The sequence below is a fragment of the Salvelinus alpinus genome, chromosome 20 (assembly GCF_045679555.1).
Source record: "Salvelinus alpinus chromosome 20, SLU_Salpinus.1, whole genome shotgun sequence".
Taxonomy (NCBI): Eukaryota; Metazoa; Chordata; class Actinopteri; order Salmoniformes; family Salmonidae; genus Salvelinus; species Salvelinus alpinus.
In genome coordinates, this window is record NC_092105.1 from 13,604,475 (window position 1) to 13,622,095 (window position 17,621).

Below are 17,621 nucleotides of genomic sequence, written 5' to 3' on the forward strand. Positions count from 1 at the left end.
GGGTGATGTGGAGATTAACCCAGGCCCTGCGTGTCCCCAGGTGCTCTCATTTGTTGACTTCTGTAACCGTAAAAGCCTTGGTTTCATGCATGTTAACCTCAGAAGCCTCCCCCCTAACTTTGTTATACTCACCGCTTTAGCACACTGTGCCAACCCTGATGTCCTTGCCATGTCTGAATCCTGGCTTAGGAAGGCCACCAAAAATTCAGAGATGTCCACCCCTAACCACTACATTTTCCGTCAAGATAGAACTGCTAAAAAACAGGGAGGAGTTGCAATCTACTGAAGGGATAGCCTGCAAAGTTCTGTCATACTTTCCAGGTCTATGCCCAAACAGTTCGAGCTTCTAAATTTAAATGTTAATCTCTCCAGAAAGACCCCCCTCAGCTCCCAGCTGTGCCCTGGACACCATATGTGAATTGATTTCCCCCCATCTATCTTCAGAGTTCATTCTGTTAGGTGTCCTAAACTGGGATATGCTTAACACCCCGGCAGTCCTACAATCTAAGGTAGATGCCCTCAATCTCACACAAATTATCAAGGAACCCACCAGGTACAACCCTACCCCTGCTGTTTTCAATCAGGATCTCAGCGATCACTGCCTCATTGCCTGCATCCGCAATGGGTCCGCGGTCCAACAACCACCCCTCATCACTGTCAACCGCTCCCTAAAACACTTCTGCGAGCAGGCCTTTCTAATCGACCTGGCCCGGGTATCCTGGAAGGATATTAACCTCATCCCGTCAGTAGAGGATGCCTGGTTGTTCTTTATTAAAAGTAATTTCCTTACCATCTTAAATAAGTATGCCCCTTTCAAAAAATGTAGAACTAAGAACATACATAGCCCTTGGTTCACTCCAGACCTGACTGCCCTCGAACAGCACAAAAACATCCTGTGGTGTACTGCACTAGCATCGAATAGTCCCCGCGATATGAAACTTTTCAGGGAAGCCAGCAACCAATACACGCTGTCAGTTAGGAAAGCAAAGGCTAGCTTTTTCAAACAGAAATTTACATCCTGTAGCTCTAACTACAAAAAGTTTTGGAACACTGTAAAGTCCATGGAGAGTAAGAGCACCTCCTCCCAGCTGCCCACTGCACTGAGGCTAGTAAACACTGTCACCACCCCCCGCAGCTACTTTCCCAAGCCTCCCCCATTTCTCCTTCACCCAAATCCAGATAGCAGATGTTCTGAAAGAGCTGCAAAACCTGGACCCATACAAATCAGCTGGGTTAGACAATCTGGACCCTCTCTTTCTAAAATTATCCGCTGCCATTGTTGCAACCCCTATTATCAGTCTGTTCAACCTCTCTTTCGTATCGTCCGAGATCCCTAAAGATTGAAAAGTCGCCGTGGTCATCCCCCTCTTCAAAGGGGGAGACACTCTAGACACAAACTGTTACTGACCTATATCCATCCTGCCCTGCCTTTCTAAAGTCTTCGAAAGCCAAGTTAACAAACAGACCACTGACCATTTCGAATCCCACCGTACCTTCTCCGCTGTGCTATCCAGTTTCCGAGCTGGTCACGGGTCCACCTCAGCCACGCTCAAGGTACTAAACGATATCATAACCGCCATAGATAAAAGACAGTACTGTGCATCCATCTTCATCGACCTGGCCAAGGCTTTCGACTCTGTCAATCACCGTATTCTTATCGGCAGACTCAACAGCCTTGGTTTCTCAAATGACTGCCTTGCCTGGTTCACCAACTAATTCTCAGATTGAGTTCAGTGTTTCAAATTGGAGGGCCTGTTGTCCAGACCTCTGGCAGTCTCTATTGGGTACCACAGGGTTCAATTCTCGGGCCGCCTCTTTTCTCTGTATATATCAACGATGTCGCTCTTGCTGCGGGTGATTCCCTGATCCACCTCTACACAGACGACACCATTCGGTATACATCTGGCCCTTTTTTGGACACTGTGTTAACAAACCTCCAAATGAGCTTCAATGCCATACAACACTCCTTCCATGGCCTCCAACTGCTAATAAAACTTTCAACCGATCGCTGCCTGCACCCGCCCGCCCGACTAGCATCACTACTCTGGACGGTTCTGACTTAGAATATGTGAACAACTACAAATACCTAGGTGTCTGGCTAGACTGTAAACTCTCATTCCAGACTCACATTAAACATCTCCAATCCAAAATTAAATCTATAACCGGCTTCCTATTTCGCAACAAAGCATCCTTCACTCATGCTGCCAAACATACCCTCGTAAAACTGACTATCCTACCGATCTTTGACTTCGGCGATGTCATTTACAAAATAGCCTCCAACACTCTACTCAACAAATTGGATGCAGTCTATCACAGTGCCATCCGTTTTGTCACCAAAGCCCCATATACTACCCGCCACTGCGACCTGTATGCTCTCGTCGGCTGGCCCTCGCTACATATTCGTTGCCAGACCCACTGACTCCTGGTCATCTATAAGTCTTTGCTAGGTAAAGCTCCACCTTATCTCAGCTCACTGGTCACCATAACAACACCCACCCGTAGCACGCGCTCCAGCAGGTATATCTCACTGGTTATCCCCAAAGCCAACACCCCCATTGGCTGCCTTTCCTTCCAGTTCTCTGCTGCCAATGACTGGAACGAATTGCAAAAATCGCTGAAGTTGGAGACTCATATCTCCCTCACTAACTTTAAGCATCAGCTATCTGAGAAGCTTACAGATCGCTGCAGCTGTACACAGCCCATCTGGAAATTGCCCATCCAATCTACCTATCTCATCCCTATATTGTTTTTATTAACTTTTTTTGCTCTTCTGCACACCAGTATTTCTACTTGCACATAATCATCTGCACATCTATCACTCCAGTGTTAATTTTCTAAGTTGTAATTACTTTGCTACTATGGCCTACTTATTGCCTTACCTCCTCACGCCATTTGCACACACTGTATATAGACTTTTTCTATTGTGTTATTGATTGTACATTTGTTTATTCCATGTGTTGTTGTTTGTGTCTCACTGCTTTGCTTTATCTTGGCCTAACTGGCCTACCTGGTTAAATAAAGGTGAAATAAAATAAATAAATAAAAACTTGTAATATTAGTAGTAGTAGTAGTAGTAGTAGTAGTGGTTTATTTTGACTAAAATGGAAGTGATATATTTACATTTTAAGTCATTTAGCAGACGCTCTTATCCAGAGCGACTTACAAATTGGAAAGTTCATACATATTCATCCTGGTCCCCCCGTGGGGAATGAACCCACAACCCTGGCGTTGCAAGCGCCATGCTCTACCAACTGAGCCACACGGGACCATAAGTTTGAGTATCAGATGGAGTGTGTTAAGTTCATTTGAAGTAATCCATCTATTCTGAAGCTCACCATTGTAAATACAAATGAACAATTAGCACTTACTTAGCACATACTGTTGGCAACATTAGAATCACCATGGTTACGGTAAAGCCAGTAGGGGTCCAGGAGCACATTGAGTTGGTGATGAAAGGACTGAAAAACAAAGGAATGAAAGACATGTGGAAGAGACAGAAAAGAGGAATGTTTTAGCACACGCAAACACATCATACACACCACACATACTGTAACAAACGTACATGCACGCACGCACGCACGCACACACACACACACACACACACACACACACACACACACACACACACACACACACACACACACACACACACACACACACACACACACACACACACACACACACACACACACACACACACACACACACACACACACACACACACTGTACGTGTAGGCACACACCTAAAGAGTTTGGTTGATTTACAGAAAGTTCTCACCATAACCGGAGCAGGAGAAGGATTTAAGTGAGATGAAAGTAGAATCGACTTGTTTCCCTATCTAAAGCTAGCACACCAGCCCCTCCTGGAGTTTAGAGGTTATTGTCTAGGAGGAGAAGGTTAGGAGGAAGAGAGGGTTAGGAAGAAGAGAGGGTTAACAGGAAGAGAGGGTTAGGAGGAAGAGAGGGTTAGGAGGAAGAGAGGGTTAGGAGGAAGAGAGGGTTAGGAGGAAGAGAGGGTTAGGAGGAAGAGAGGAAGAGAGGGTTAGGAGGAAGAGAGGGTTAGCAGAAGGAGAGGGTTAGGAGGAAGAGAGGGTTAGGAGGAAGAGAGGGTTAGGAGGAAGAGAAGGTTAGGAGGAAGAGAGGGTTAGGAGGAAGAGAGGGTTAGGAGGAAGAGAGGGTTAGGAGGAAGAGAAGGTTAGGAGGAAGAGAGGGTTTGGAGGAAGAAAGGGTTAGGAGGAAGAGAGGGTTAGGAGGAAGAGAGGGTTAGCAGGAGGAGAGAGTTAGCCGGAGGAGAGGGTTAGCATGGGAGAGAGTTAGCAGGAAGAAAGGAATAGCAGGAGGAGAGGGTTAGGACAAAGATAGGTTTAGGAGGAAGAGAAGGTTAGCAGGAGGAGGTGGATAGCAGGAGGAGAGGGTTAACAGGAAGAGAGGGTTAGCAGGAAGAGAGGGTTAGCAGGAGGAGAGGGTTAGCAGGAGGAGAGGGTTAGCAGGAAGAGAAAGTGAGCAGGAGGAAAGGGTTAGCAGGAGGACAGCATTAGCAGCAAGAGAGGGTTAGCAGGAGGACAGGGTTAGCAGGAAGATAAGGGTGAGCTTGAAGAAAGGGTTAGCAGTAGGAGTGGGTTAGCAGGAGGAGAGGGTTAGCAGGAGGAGAGGGTTAGCAGGAGGAGAGGGTTAGCAGGAGGAGAAGGTGAGCAGGAGGATAGGGCTAGCAAGAAGAGAGGGTGAGCAGGAGGATTGGGTTAGAACGAAGAGAGGGTTAGCAGGAAGAGAAGGTTAACAGGAAGAGAGGGTGAGCAGGAGGAAATGGTTAGCAGGAGGATAGGGCTAGCAAGAAGAGAGGGTGAGCAGGAGGATTGGGTTAGGACGAAGAGAGGGTTAGCAGGAAGAGAAGGTTAGAAGGAGGAGAGTGTTAGCAGGAGGAGAGGGTTAGCTGGGGGATAAGGTTAGCTGGAGGAGGGGGTTAGCAGGAAGAGAAGGTTAGCAGGAAGACAGGGTTAGCATGAGAGAAGGGTTAGCAGGAAGAAAGGGATAGCAGGAAGAGAGTGTATGCAGGAGGACAGGGTTAACAGGAGGAGAGGGTTAGCAGGAGGAGAGGATTAGCAGGGGGAAATGGTTAGCAGGAGGAAAATGTAAGCAGGAAGAGATGGTTAACAGGAGTAGAGGGTTAGCAGGAAGAGAAGGTTGGAAGGAGGGGGGGTTAGCAGGAAGAGAAGGTTGGAAGGAGGAGGGGTTAGCAGGAGGAAAGGGTTAGCAGGAAGAGAGGGTGAGCAGGAGGACAGGGTTAGCTGGAGGACAGGGTTAGCAGGAGGAAAGGGTTAGCAGGAGGAAAATGTAAGCAGGAAGAGATGGTTAACAGGAGTAGAGGGTTAGCAGGAAGAGAAGGTTGGAAGGAGGGGGGGTTAGCAGGAAGAGAAGGTTGGAAGGAGGAGGGGTTAGCAGGAGGAAAGGGTTAGCAGGAAGAGAGGGTGAGCAGGAGGACAGGGTTAGCTGGAGGACAGGGTTAGCAGGAGGAGAGGGTTAGCAGGAGGAAATGGTTAGCAGGAAGAGAAGGTTAACAGGAGGAGATGGTTAGCAGGAGGAGAGGGTTAGGATGAAGAGAGGGTTAGCAGGAGGAGGGGGTTAGCAGGAAGAGATTGTTAGCAGAAGGAGAGGGTTAGCAGGAGGAAAGGGTTAGCAGGAGGAGAGGGGTATCAGGAGGAGGGACAATGCAATATTGGCTGTGTGTTCATCTGGGCTCAAATAATATTTATCTTCAGGTATTTAGGTCTCAAATATCAGAAAGGGAGATCGAGAGAGAGCGTGAGAGAGAGAGGGAGGGAGCAAGAGAAAGAGAGAGAGAGAGAGTTAGCAGGGATGCAGAAAAAAACAGATACTAGGGGATACGTCACAACGTTCTCTCTCTCTCCCCTCTTTCTCTCTCTCTCCCCCTCCTCTCCCTCTCCCCCCTCTCCCTTTCTCTCTCTCTCCCTCTCCCCCTTCCATCTTCACTATACTGTGCATACTGTATATCTCTCAGTAAGAAGCCTGACTCTTTGACTTTACCGCAGTCATTTCTCCACCCGGGGGATTAAGCTCTGGGACTCTCACTCACTTCACTCTCTCCGTCCAGCGACAGATTTACTCCCTCCGTCTATTTATTTACTGCTCTGCCTCTTACGAAAGGATGGAGGGATGGAGAGAGTGACAAAGTGCCAGGCTGAAATTAAAACTAGGAGCCTGGCGTAATTCACTTTAATTACTTCCTGCGAGGTCAGGGGCAAATCCTTCTCTTCTTCTATCTGCTTAGCTAACTCCTTGTTCTTTAAGGTGAAAATATAGATGTTAGAAGTCAGATGGTTTGTAGACCAAAAAGACACAGTCAACTAGATGGTTTGTAGACCAAAAGGACACAGTCAGATAGATGGTTTGTAGACCAAAAAGACACAGATGCTAGTCTTCCAAGGACTGTAGACCAAAAAGACACAGTCAGATAGATGGTCTGTAGACCAAAAAGACACAGTCAGATAGATGGTCTGTAGACCAAAAGGACACAGATGCTAGTCTTCCAAGGACTGTAGACCAAAAAGACACAGTCAGATAGATGGTCTGTAGACCAAAAAGACACAGTCAGATAGATGGTCTGTAGACCAAAAAGACACAGTCAGATAGATGGTTTGTAGACCAAAAATACACAGTCAGATAGATGGTCTGTAGACCAAAAGGACACAGATGCTAGTCTTCCAAGGACTGTAGACCAAAAAGACACAGTCAGATAGATGGTCTGTAGACCAAAAAGACACAGTCAGATAGATGGTTTGTAGACCAAAAATACACAGTCAGATAGATGGTCTGTAGACCAAAAGGACACAGATGCTAGTCTTCCAAGGACATGCTGTCTGTTTGCTAGTGTTTCAGTCTGCAGTCCCCATTTCACCAAGTACTACATAGTTACTGTTCAGTTTTACCCATCTTGCTCTCTTGCAATCTCGTATCCTGACATCATCTCAGCTCCTTCAAACAGCTACAAGTCCTCTAGGGTCTCCCCAGGTGAAACCAAGGGGCCATGGCCATAGAGAGTCCTATTGCAGTCTGTCTCAGACCAATACATCAGTATGACTAAGCAAATCTCTCTTTCCTTCTCTGCTTCTTTAGTTTAATCTCCCCCGTACTCTCCTCTCAGCATGCTGTACTTCTCTCTCCTAGTCTCCTAGTCTCCTAGTCTCCTTGACCTTCTTCCTCTTCTCTATATCTTGTTTCCCCTTCTCCTCCTCTGTCTTCTATCTGTCTGGTGTGTGTGACAGGTGTGTGAGTGATGTGAATCGTTAAGAAGCTGTGATCAGAAGAGATCCTCTCTGTTCTTTATCAGTGTCACCACACAGCTGTGTAGCTAAAGAAGCAGACACACTCAGTAGCACTGCGTGGGTTAAAACACTCAGTAGCACTGCGTGGGTTAAAACACTCAGTAGCACTGCGTGGGTTAAAACACTCAGTAGCACTGCGTGGGTTAAAACACTCAGTAGCACTGCGTGGGTTAAAACACTCAGTAGCACTGCGTGGGTTAAAACACTCAGTAGCACTGCGTGGGTTAAAACACTCAGTAGCACTGCGTGGGTTAAAACACTCAGTAGCACTGCGTGGGTTAAAACACTCAGTAGCACTGCGTGGGTTAAAACACTCAGTAGCACTGCGTGGGTTAAAACACTCAGTAGCACTGCGTGGGTTAAAACACTCAGTAGCACTGCGTGGGTTAAAACACTCAGTAGCACTGCGTGGGTTAAAACACTCAGTAGCACTGCGTGGGTTAAAACACTCAGTAGCACTGCGTGGGTTAAAACACTAAAAGACACATTACAACCTATGTGTTGTGATAATTGGTTGTTTTCTCTATAACCTGTTAGTTCATATAACTTGCGACTGTGATCTAAAGGCTGGCAAAATAAAACACAGTAACAGAATAAATTCAACCACACATTTGGTTCGTCACAAAACCGGATAGCAACCTCTGTCCGGTTCAGTCCACAAGCATATTGCATGTAACAGACAGTTACATGTCCTACAGCACGGTCAAGCAAGTTCATGTTTCCAACATTTTCAGGCCGCAAAACAACTATTGATTTAGAACCACAGAGAGTTACTGCAAGTTGCAAAGAAAACAGGAGCTGCCTCCACTATTCCAGCACCATTTCAACTTCAACATCACCTCTGCTTTGTCTAATACAGTGACAACTAAAAGATACCAAAAACGATTTAGTCCAATCAACGTAAGCTAAATAGGATGTGACTGTAAATGGTTTTCATTTCTGTGTGTTTGTGCGTGTGTGTGTGCGCATTCATGCAAGTCTAAAAATATGTTGACTCACCCTACTTGTTGAGAAACGCCAATGCCATCCTCCTCTCTTTCACGTTGACTAAACCGTCTTTCACTCTGTCATACAGTACACACTTACATTTTTGTTGTCCTAGGCTACCTGGCTAAAATGCTCGCTCGCTAGCCTAACTTCCTTTCATGGACGACGTTAGCTAGTTAACATTAATCTTCTACATTTATCTACATATTGAATTTACATCCTGTCAGGCCAGGAGCACAACAATGTATGAATTAATGGTTGGATCAGAATCGCAGTTATAATCATCGGCCAGTACAGAGAATTAAGTACAACCACAAGTTCAAATCCCTATCTCCATCCATGGCTAATTTAGGAAAGGGACAATTTTAGCTAGCTAGCTAGCCACCGGAGGACAACAACACAATGAGATGCAACAATTCAAGTTGTTTCTGTCAATGACGTATGCTCTCAATGTGATTTGCTAGGAGTGACACCAAAATCCAAGCTGGCTTCTCTTTACACTTTTTTGTTGGTGCGCCAGGACTATTCACAGTTGAGCTCGTTCAGTGTAGCTCAATGCCGATTTGCTAATTTGTTATACTTTTTTTGTCAAGGGACTCCAAATGCTTGCTGGCTTCCCTTGCATTCCATTCAATGCTACGGGCGGCAACAATGTCATACTTGTTTGGACCAGACAGCATCAGATAGACGGCGTACAAGTAGAGAGACAGAGGGGCGCTGTTTTGCTTGCTCGGATTATTTCTCCGGTGAGCCTTTTGCGAATTGACCACCGATTATTTTATATGTATTTTTGTTTGTTTGTTTTTGGTCATTTTTTGGGGGAAGCCTGGCTTCCCTTGGCACCCATGAATACACGTCACTGAACATACTACGCATCTCACTGGTAAAACTGGCTGGAAATAACACATCCAGTATACTGACACAGAGATTTCCTTCCTTTATTTCTCTATACAGTATACATACAGGACTGTCTGCATCATGAGCGAGATACCCACAAAAATATCAATATTTTCATATCTCAAACATGGTCTTAGGTCATGCAGGATATAGACTGTATCTTTGCAAGTTCTATCCTGAGCAGGTTCAAGTGTCACTCTGACTACACCCCTGATTCGCTAGAATGTTATATTTCCTTGGTTCCCACAGTGAATAATTCATTCTTAAAATGAGTGAAAAGAAAACAGTTGAGTTTGAGTTTCCGGTCGGATTGCTCCGAGAAGGGATGCACGTTCCAAGTGTGACAAATCAAGACATTCTAATTAAATTGAAGGCTAACGTGAAATCCTTTGGAGGTCCCAGCAGTGCTGTGCAATAACGGAGAACGCAGAAAGCTGATTTGCTGATTATCTCAGGCACAGTTACCTCTGGGTAATCCTCCTGCTACTCGTGTATGTGTGAGTGTGTGTGTGTATGTATGTATGTATGTATGTATGTATGTATGTATGTATGTATGTATGTATGTATGTATGTATGTATGTATGTATGTATGTATGTATGTATGTATGTATGTATGTATGTATGTATGTATGTATGTATGTATGTATGTATGTATGTCATTTGGAAACTGTCCCAGCTTTGTAACTAATCAGCTAACTTTGGCAATCTCTGTAGTCTGTCAGGCAAGAAAGCAAGAGTTGATTGGAGGAGAAAAAGCGAGAGTGAGCAAGAGACAGAGTGTGTGAGTGAGTGTGCGTGTGTGTGTGTGTATGTGTGTGTGTGTGTGAGTGAGTGAGTGAGTGAGTGAGTGAGTGAGTGAGTGAGTGAGTGAGTGAGTGAGTGAGTGAGTGAGTGAGTGAGTGAGTGAGTGAGTGAGTGAGTGAGTGAGTGAGTGAGTGAGTGAGTGAGTGAGTGAGTGAGTATGTGTGTGTGTGTGTGTGTTTCAAATTGTATTAGTCGTATGTACGGGATACTGTACGCATGGAATACATCGTCCAATGAAATGCTTACTTGCATGTTTCTTCTCGACAATGCAACAACAAGAATAAATAATGAAAGATAAGAATACGAACACAAAGTCAGTCAATCAATCAATCAATCAATCAATCAATCAATCAATCAAATGCTTTATTTATAAAGCCATTCTTACATCAGCTGATGTCACAAAGTACTGTACAGAAACCCAGCCTAAAACCCCAAACAACAAGCAATGCAGGTGTAGAAGCACGGTGGCTAGGAAAAACTCCCTAGAAAGGCCGGAACCTAGGAAGAAACCTAGAGAGGAACCAGGCTATGAGGGGTGGCCAGTCCTCTTCTGGCTGTGCCAGGTAGAGATTATATTAGTACATGATGACCAGCAGGGTCAAATAATAATAATCACAGTGGTTGTAGAGGGTGCAACAGGTCAGCACCTCAGGAGTAAATGTCAGTTGGCTTTTCATAGCCGATCATTCAGAGTATCTCTACCGCTCTTGCTGTCTCTAGAGAGTTGAAAACAGCAGGTCTGGGACAAGGTAGCACATCCAGTGAACAGGTCAGGGTTCCATAGCCGCAGGCAGAACAGTTGAAACTGGGGCAGCAGCACGGCCAGGTGGACTGGGGACAGCAAGGAGTCCTCAGGCCAGGTAGTCCTGAGGCATGGTCCTAGGGCTCAGGTCCTCCGAAAAAGAAAGAAAGAAGAAAGAAAGAATGAAAGAGAATTAGAGAGAGCATACTTAAGTTCACACAGGACACCAGATAAGACAGGAGAAATACTCCAGATATAACAGACTGACCCTAGCCCTCCGACAGATAAACTATTGCAGCATAAATACTGGAGGCTGAGACAGGAGGGGTTTGGAGACACTGTGGCCCCGTCCAACGATACCCCCGGACAGGGCCAAACAAGCAACCACTAAAGGGATATCTTCAACCACCAACTTACTATCCTGAGACAAGGCAGAGTATAGCCCACGAAGATCTCCCCCACGGCACAAACCCAATGGGGGGGGCACCAACCCGGACAGGAAGATCACGTCAGTGACTCAACCCACTCAAGTGACGCACCCCTCCTAGGGACGGCATGGAAGAGCACCAGTAAGCCAGTGACTCAGCCCCTGTAATAGGGTTTGAGGCAGAGAATCCCAGTGGAGCGAGAGGAATCGGCCAGGCAGAAACAGCAAGGGCGGTTCGTTGCTCCAGTGCCTTTCCATTCACCTTCACACTCCTGGGCCAGACTACACTCAATCATAGGACCTACTGAAGAGATGAGACTTCAATAAAGACTTAAAGGGCGAGACCGAGTCTGCATCTCTCACATGGATAGGCAGACCATTCCATATAAACGGAGCTCTATTGGAGAAAGCCCTGCCTCCAGCTGTTTGCTTAGAAATTCTAAGGACAGTAAGTAGGCCTGCGTCTTGTGACCGTAGTGTATGTGTAGGTATGATCGGAAAGATAGGTAGGAGCAAGCCCATGTAATGCTTTGTAGGTTAGCAGTAAAACCTTGAAATCAGCCCTAGCCTTAACATGAAGTCAGTGTAGAGAGGCTAGCACTGGAGTAATATAATCTCATTTTCCTAGTCAAGATCTAGTCGAGATTGTAGCAGCTGTGTTTAGCACTAACTAAAGTTTATTTTGTGCTTTATCCGGGTAGCCGGAAAGTAGAGCATGCGGTAGTCTAACCTAGAAGTGACAAAAGCATGGATGAATATTTCTGCATCATTTTTGGACAAAGTTTCTGATTTTTGCAATGTCAGGTAGATGGAAAAAAGCTGTCCTTGAAACAGTCTTGATATGTTCATCAAAAGAGAGATCAGGGTCCAGAGTAACGCCAAGGTCCTTCACAGTTTTATTTTAGACGACTGTACAACCATCAAGATTAATTGTCAGATTCAACAGAAGATCTCTTTGTTTCTTGGGACCTAGAACTAGCACCTCTGTTTTGAGTTAAACATTTGAAAATTTGTCGAAATCCACTTCTATTGTCTGAAACACAGGCTTCCAGTGAGGGCAATTTTGAGGCTTCACCATGTTTCATTGAAATGTACAGCTGTGTGTCATCCGCATAGCAGTGAAAGTTAACATTATGTTTCTGAATGACCTCACCTAGAGGTAAAATATATAGTGAAAACAATAGTGGTCCTAAAACGGAGACATGAGAAACACCGACATTTACAGTTGATTTGTCAGAGGACAAACCATCTACAGAGACAAACTGATATCTTTCCGACAGATAACTTGTCCGTGTAGACCAATTTGGGTTTCCAATCTCTCCAAAAGAATGTGGTGATCGATGGTATTTAAAGCAGCACTAAGGTCAAGGAATATGAGGACAGATGCAGAGCCTCGGTCTGACGCCATTAAAAGGTCATTTACCACCTTCACAAGTTCAGTCGCAGTGCTATGATGGGGTCTAAAACCAGACTGAAGCATTTCATATACATTGTTTGTCTTCAGGAAGGCATGAGTTGCTGTGCAACAGCTTTTTCCAATTTTTTTTAGAGGAATGGGAGATTCAATATTGGCCGATAGTTTTTAATATTTTCTGGGTCAAGGTTCGGCTATTTCAAGAGAGGCTTTATTACTGCCACTTTTAGTGAGTTTGATACACATCCGGTGGATAGAGAGCCGTTTATTATGTTCAACATAGGAGGGCCAAGCACAGCAAGCAGCTCTTTCAGTAGTTTAGTTGGAATAGGGTCCAGTATGCAGCTTGAAGGTTTAGAGGCCAGGATTGTTTTCATCAATGTGTCAAGAGATATACACTGCTCAAAAAAATAAAGGGAACACTTAAACAACACAATGTAACTCCAAGTCAATCACACTTCTGTGAAATCAAACTGTCCACTTAGGAAGCAACATCGATTGACAATACATTTCACATGCTGTTGTGCAAATGGAATAGACAAAAGGTGGAAATTATAGGCAATTAGCAAGACACTCCCAATAAAGGAGTGGTTCTGCAGGTGGTGACCACAGACCACTTCTCAGTTCCTATGCTTCCTGGCTGATGTTTTGGTCACTTTTGAATGCTGGCGGTGCTTTCACTCTAGTGGTAGCATGAGACGGAGTCTACAACCCACACAAGTGGCTCAGGTAGTGCAGCTCATCCAGGATGGCACATCAATGCGAGCTGTGGCAAGAAGGTTTGCTGTGTCTGTCAGCGTAGTGTCCAGAGCATGGAGACACTACCAGGAGACAGGCCAGTACATCAGGAGACGTGGAGGAGGCCGTAGGAGGGAAACAACCCAGCAGCAGGACCGCTACCTCCGCCTTTGTGCAAGGAGGAGCACTGCCAGAGCCCTGCAAAATGACCTCCAGCAGGCCACAAATGTGCATGTGTCTGCTCAAACGGTCAGAAACAGACTCCATGGGGGTGGTATGAGGGCCCGACGTCCACAGGTGGGGGTTGTGCTTACAGCCCAACACCGTGCAGGACGTTTGGCATTTGCCAGAGAACACCAAGATTGGCAAATTCGCCACTGGCGCCCTGTGCTCTTCACAGATGAAAGCAGGTTCACTGAGCACATGAGCACATGTGACAGACGTGACAGAGTCTGGAGACGCCGTGGAGAACGTTCTGCTGCCTGCAACATCCTCCAGCATGACCGGTTTGGCGGTGGGTCAGTCATGGTGTGGGGTGGCATTTCTTTGTGGGGCCGCACAGCCCTCCATGTGCTCGCCAGAGGTAGCCTGACTGCCATTAGGTACCGAGATGAGATCCTCAGACCCCTTGTGAGACCATATGCTGACACATGCACATTTTTTAGCCTGCTGGAGGTCATTTTGCAGGGCTCTGGCAGTGCTCCTCCTGCTCCTCCTTGCACAAAGGCGGAGGTAGCGATCCTGCTGCTGGGTTGTTGCCCTCCTACGGCCTCCTCCACGTCTCCTGATGTACTGGCCTGTCTCCTGGTAGCGAGAAGTCTGTAATTTACTTTCTAATGATCTTGATCTTTTCGTCAAAGAAGTTCATGAATTTATCACTGCTGAAGTGAAAGCCATCCTCTCTTGGGGAATGCTGCTTTTTAGTTATCTTTGCGACAGTATCAAAAATACATTTTAGATTGTTCTTATTTTCCTCAATTAAGTTGGAAAAATAGGATGATCGAGCAGCAGTGAGGGCTCTTCGATACTGCACGGTATTGTTTTTCCAAGCTAGTCGGAAGACTTCCAGTTTGGTGTAGCGACGTTTCCGTTCCAATTTTCTGGAAGCTTGCTTCAGAGCTCGGGTATTTTCTGTATACCAGGGAGCTAGTATTTTATGACAAATGTTTTTTGTTTTTAGGGGTGCGACTGCATCTAGGGTATTACGCAAGGTTAAATTGAGTTCCTCAGTTAGGTGGTTAACTGATTTTTGTACTCTGACGTCCTTGGGTAGGTGGAAGGAATCTGGAAGGGCGTCTAGGAATCTTTGGGTTGCCTGAGAATTTAAAGCATGGCTTTTGATGATCCTTGGTTGAGGTCTGAGCAGATTATTTGTTGCGATTGCAAACATAATAAAATGGTGGTCCGATAGTCCAGGATTATGAGGAAAAACATTAAGATCCACAACATTTATTCCACGGGACAAAACTAGGTCCAGATTTTGACTGTGGCAGTGAGTAGGTCCGGAGACATGTTGGACAAAACCCGAGTCGATGATGGCTCCGAAAGCCTTTTGGAGTGGGGTCTGTGGACTTTTCCATGTGAATATGAATAAAAAATGTGAATATTATCTGCTATGACTACAAGGTCCGATAGGAATTCAGGGAACTCAGTGAGGAACGCTGTATATGGCCCAGGAGCCCTGTAAACAGTAGCTATAAAAAGTGATTGAGTAGGCTGCATAGATTTCATGACTAGAAGCTCAAAAGACGAAAACGTCTGTTTTTTTTTTGTAAATCGACATTTGCTATCGTAAATGATAGCAACACCTCCACTTTTGCTGGATGCACGGGGGATATAGTCACTAGTGTAACCAGTCAGGCCAATCACATCAAGATTATGATCAGTGATTAGTTCATTGACTATAACTGCCTTGGAAGTGAGGGATCTAACATTAAGTAGCCCTATTTTGAGATGTGAGATATCACAATCTCTTTCAATAATGACAGTAAATGGCTAAGTAGAATACAATAAATCAAATCACTATTGTGAATGTAGTGAAATGCTGGTATGCGTGTTGTGTGTGTGTGTGTGTGTGTGTGTGTGTGTGTGTGTGTGTGTGTGTGTGTGTGTGTGTGTGTGTGTGTGTGTGTGTGTGTGTGTGTGTGTGTGTGTGTGTGTGTGTGTGTGTGTGTGTGTGTGTGTGTGTGTGTGTGTGTGTGTGTGTGTGTGTGTGTGTGTGTGTGTGTGTGTGTGTACCTGGTGTTTGCTAGGGGCAGACAGTGAATAATCATGGCTTAGGATGAATGATGGTCTCTCATAGTAATAATGTGTGTCAGTGTGTTGCCATGGTAACGTTTGAAATGACAGTTTACTATTTATTGCCACTAATGAAGTACTGCTGAAGTGGACCCACTGAACTGCCAAAAGAGTAACAATCTTGATAAACCTTTACTTGGTACCTGCAGACAAGGTACACCTACTTCTTAATTAACACATTATTAATAAACCTATATACACAGTTGCCAAACGTGAAACCAAAATAGTAGCTGTTTCTATAGACTGATGGTGTGATCATCACATTAAAACAAACTAAACCAAAAGAGCCCTTTTACTGTACAGTGAATACTACCTAGTGTGGTTTTGAAACATGTCAAAGAGACTATTGTATACTTCTTCAAAAAGATCATTTGTATTGACTGCTCAATGGAACAACCCATTCTAAAGTCTTCTAGCACTCTGCAGGCCTCTATACCATGTTGCTAGGTCAGGGCTTTACACAATGGGATGCCACAGATTCTTTGACTATAGTCAGGTATAAAGGTAAAGGCTAAAACAGGCAGAACTTCAGTGTAGCAGCAGCACAGCTCTCAGGAACAACCGCAATCATGATGGGCAAAGTAAGTGAATGTTTCATCCCACACTCTACGTGTTTTAATTCACTCTACGTGTTTTAATTCACCAGTGTCTGAATAGTGGCTGGTTAAGTGAATCACAATTTTTACCTGATAGTTCACTTTTATAAAGTGAGGCTTCTTTTCAACTTCCTTATAGTGTTGTTTCTTCCTACAAACATTTATTTTTATTTTTTATTGTTAACCGATTATTTAGCATCACCTATAATAATATAGCATTTTAGGAGCATGTAGCAATTCTAGTTATAAAGCAACTTGTATCTGCAAATTCATATATTTCTATAAATTTTTCCATAATATAGTATATATTACTTTTGTGTTTACAGATCACCTTCTACGAGGACAGGAACTTCCAGGGTCGTTCCTATGAGACCAGCCAGGACTGCTCTGACATGTCCTCCTTCCTGAGCAGGTGTCACTCCTGCAGGGTTGACAGCGGTTGCTTCATGGTCTACGATCGCAACAACTACATGGGAAACCAGTACTTCATGAGGAGGGGCGAGTACCCTGACTACCAGCGCATGGGAATGGGAATGAACGACTGCATCAGGTCCTGCCGCATGATCCCCATGGTAGGTGGAGAGAGCGGACGCCACTCAATAGTGCGAGTTAACAATGATGCTTTATTTCCCCATTCCACAAGAGGCCCATTGCCCCCCTAAGAGGCCCTGCTGGCCTCTCCCTGCCTGTAGTAATAGCCAGTACATTACAGTAGGGTGTTTTAATGGTTGTATTCTCATATTTTAAACATTTATATATAATTCTGACTCGTCGAATCATTGTTTTGCTCCTGACAGCACAAAGGAAACTTCAGGATGAGGATCTACGAGAGGGAGAACTTCGGAGGTCAGATGCACGAGATGACGGACGACTGTGACTCCATCCATGTCCGTTACCGTATGTCTGACTGCCAGTCCTGCAACGTGATGGACGGCCACTGGCTGATGTACGAGCAGCCCCACTACAGAGGCAGGCAGATGTACATGCGGCCTGGAGAGTACAAGAGCTTCAGTCAGATGGGCATGGGAATGGGAGGCATGAGCGGCGGCATGAGGTTCATGAGCATGAGGCGAATCATGGATAACATGTCCATGTAATATGCTCAGATGTTGTATGAAAAATGGTGAATAAAATAATGTTCCCAATTCTACATTTTTGCATAATTGTCTTATTTTTGTGGTGCGTTTACTCAGAACACTTCCTGGTAGATAATTAATTAATCATTTCACTATTTCACCCTCACAACTTTAACATTTTAAAGTTTAGGATAATTGTTAGGAATAGGTAGGTAACAGAGGAGACTGGGGAGTTGGAGCTATAGGAGGATGTAGTGGCTGGAAAGGAATAAATGGAATGGTTTAAATCATATGGAAACCAC

At 45.0% G+C, this 17,621-nt stretch overlaps 1 protein-coding gene across 1 annotated transcript; it reads left to right on the top strand.

The window, feature by feature from the left end:
- Positions 1-16,151: 16,151 nt before the first annotated feature.
- Positions 16,152-17,393, top strand: LOC139547143 (gamma-crystallin M3-like). The gene is made up of 3 exons (XM_071356188.1): positions 16,152-16,228; positions 16,570-16,815; positions 17,041-17,393. The coding sequence occupies exons 1-3, from the start codon at positions 16,217-16,219 to the stop codon at positions 17,338-17,340; spliced, it is 558 nt and encodes a 185-aa protein (XP_071212289.1). The 5' UTR covers positions 16,152-16,216; the 3' UTR covers positions 17,341-17,393.
- Positions 17,394-17,621: the final 228 nt, after the last annotated feature.

Coding starts and splice junctions, on each gene's coding strand:
- LOC139547143 (XM_071356188.1), top strand. Junction 16,816..17,040: donor CCTGCCGCATGATCCCCATG/GTAGGTGGAGAG, acceptor TGCTCCTGACAG/CACAAAGGAAACTTCAGGAT.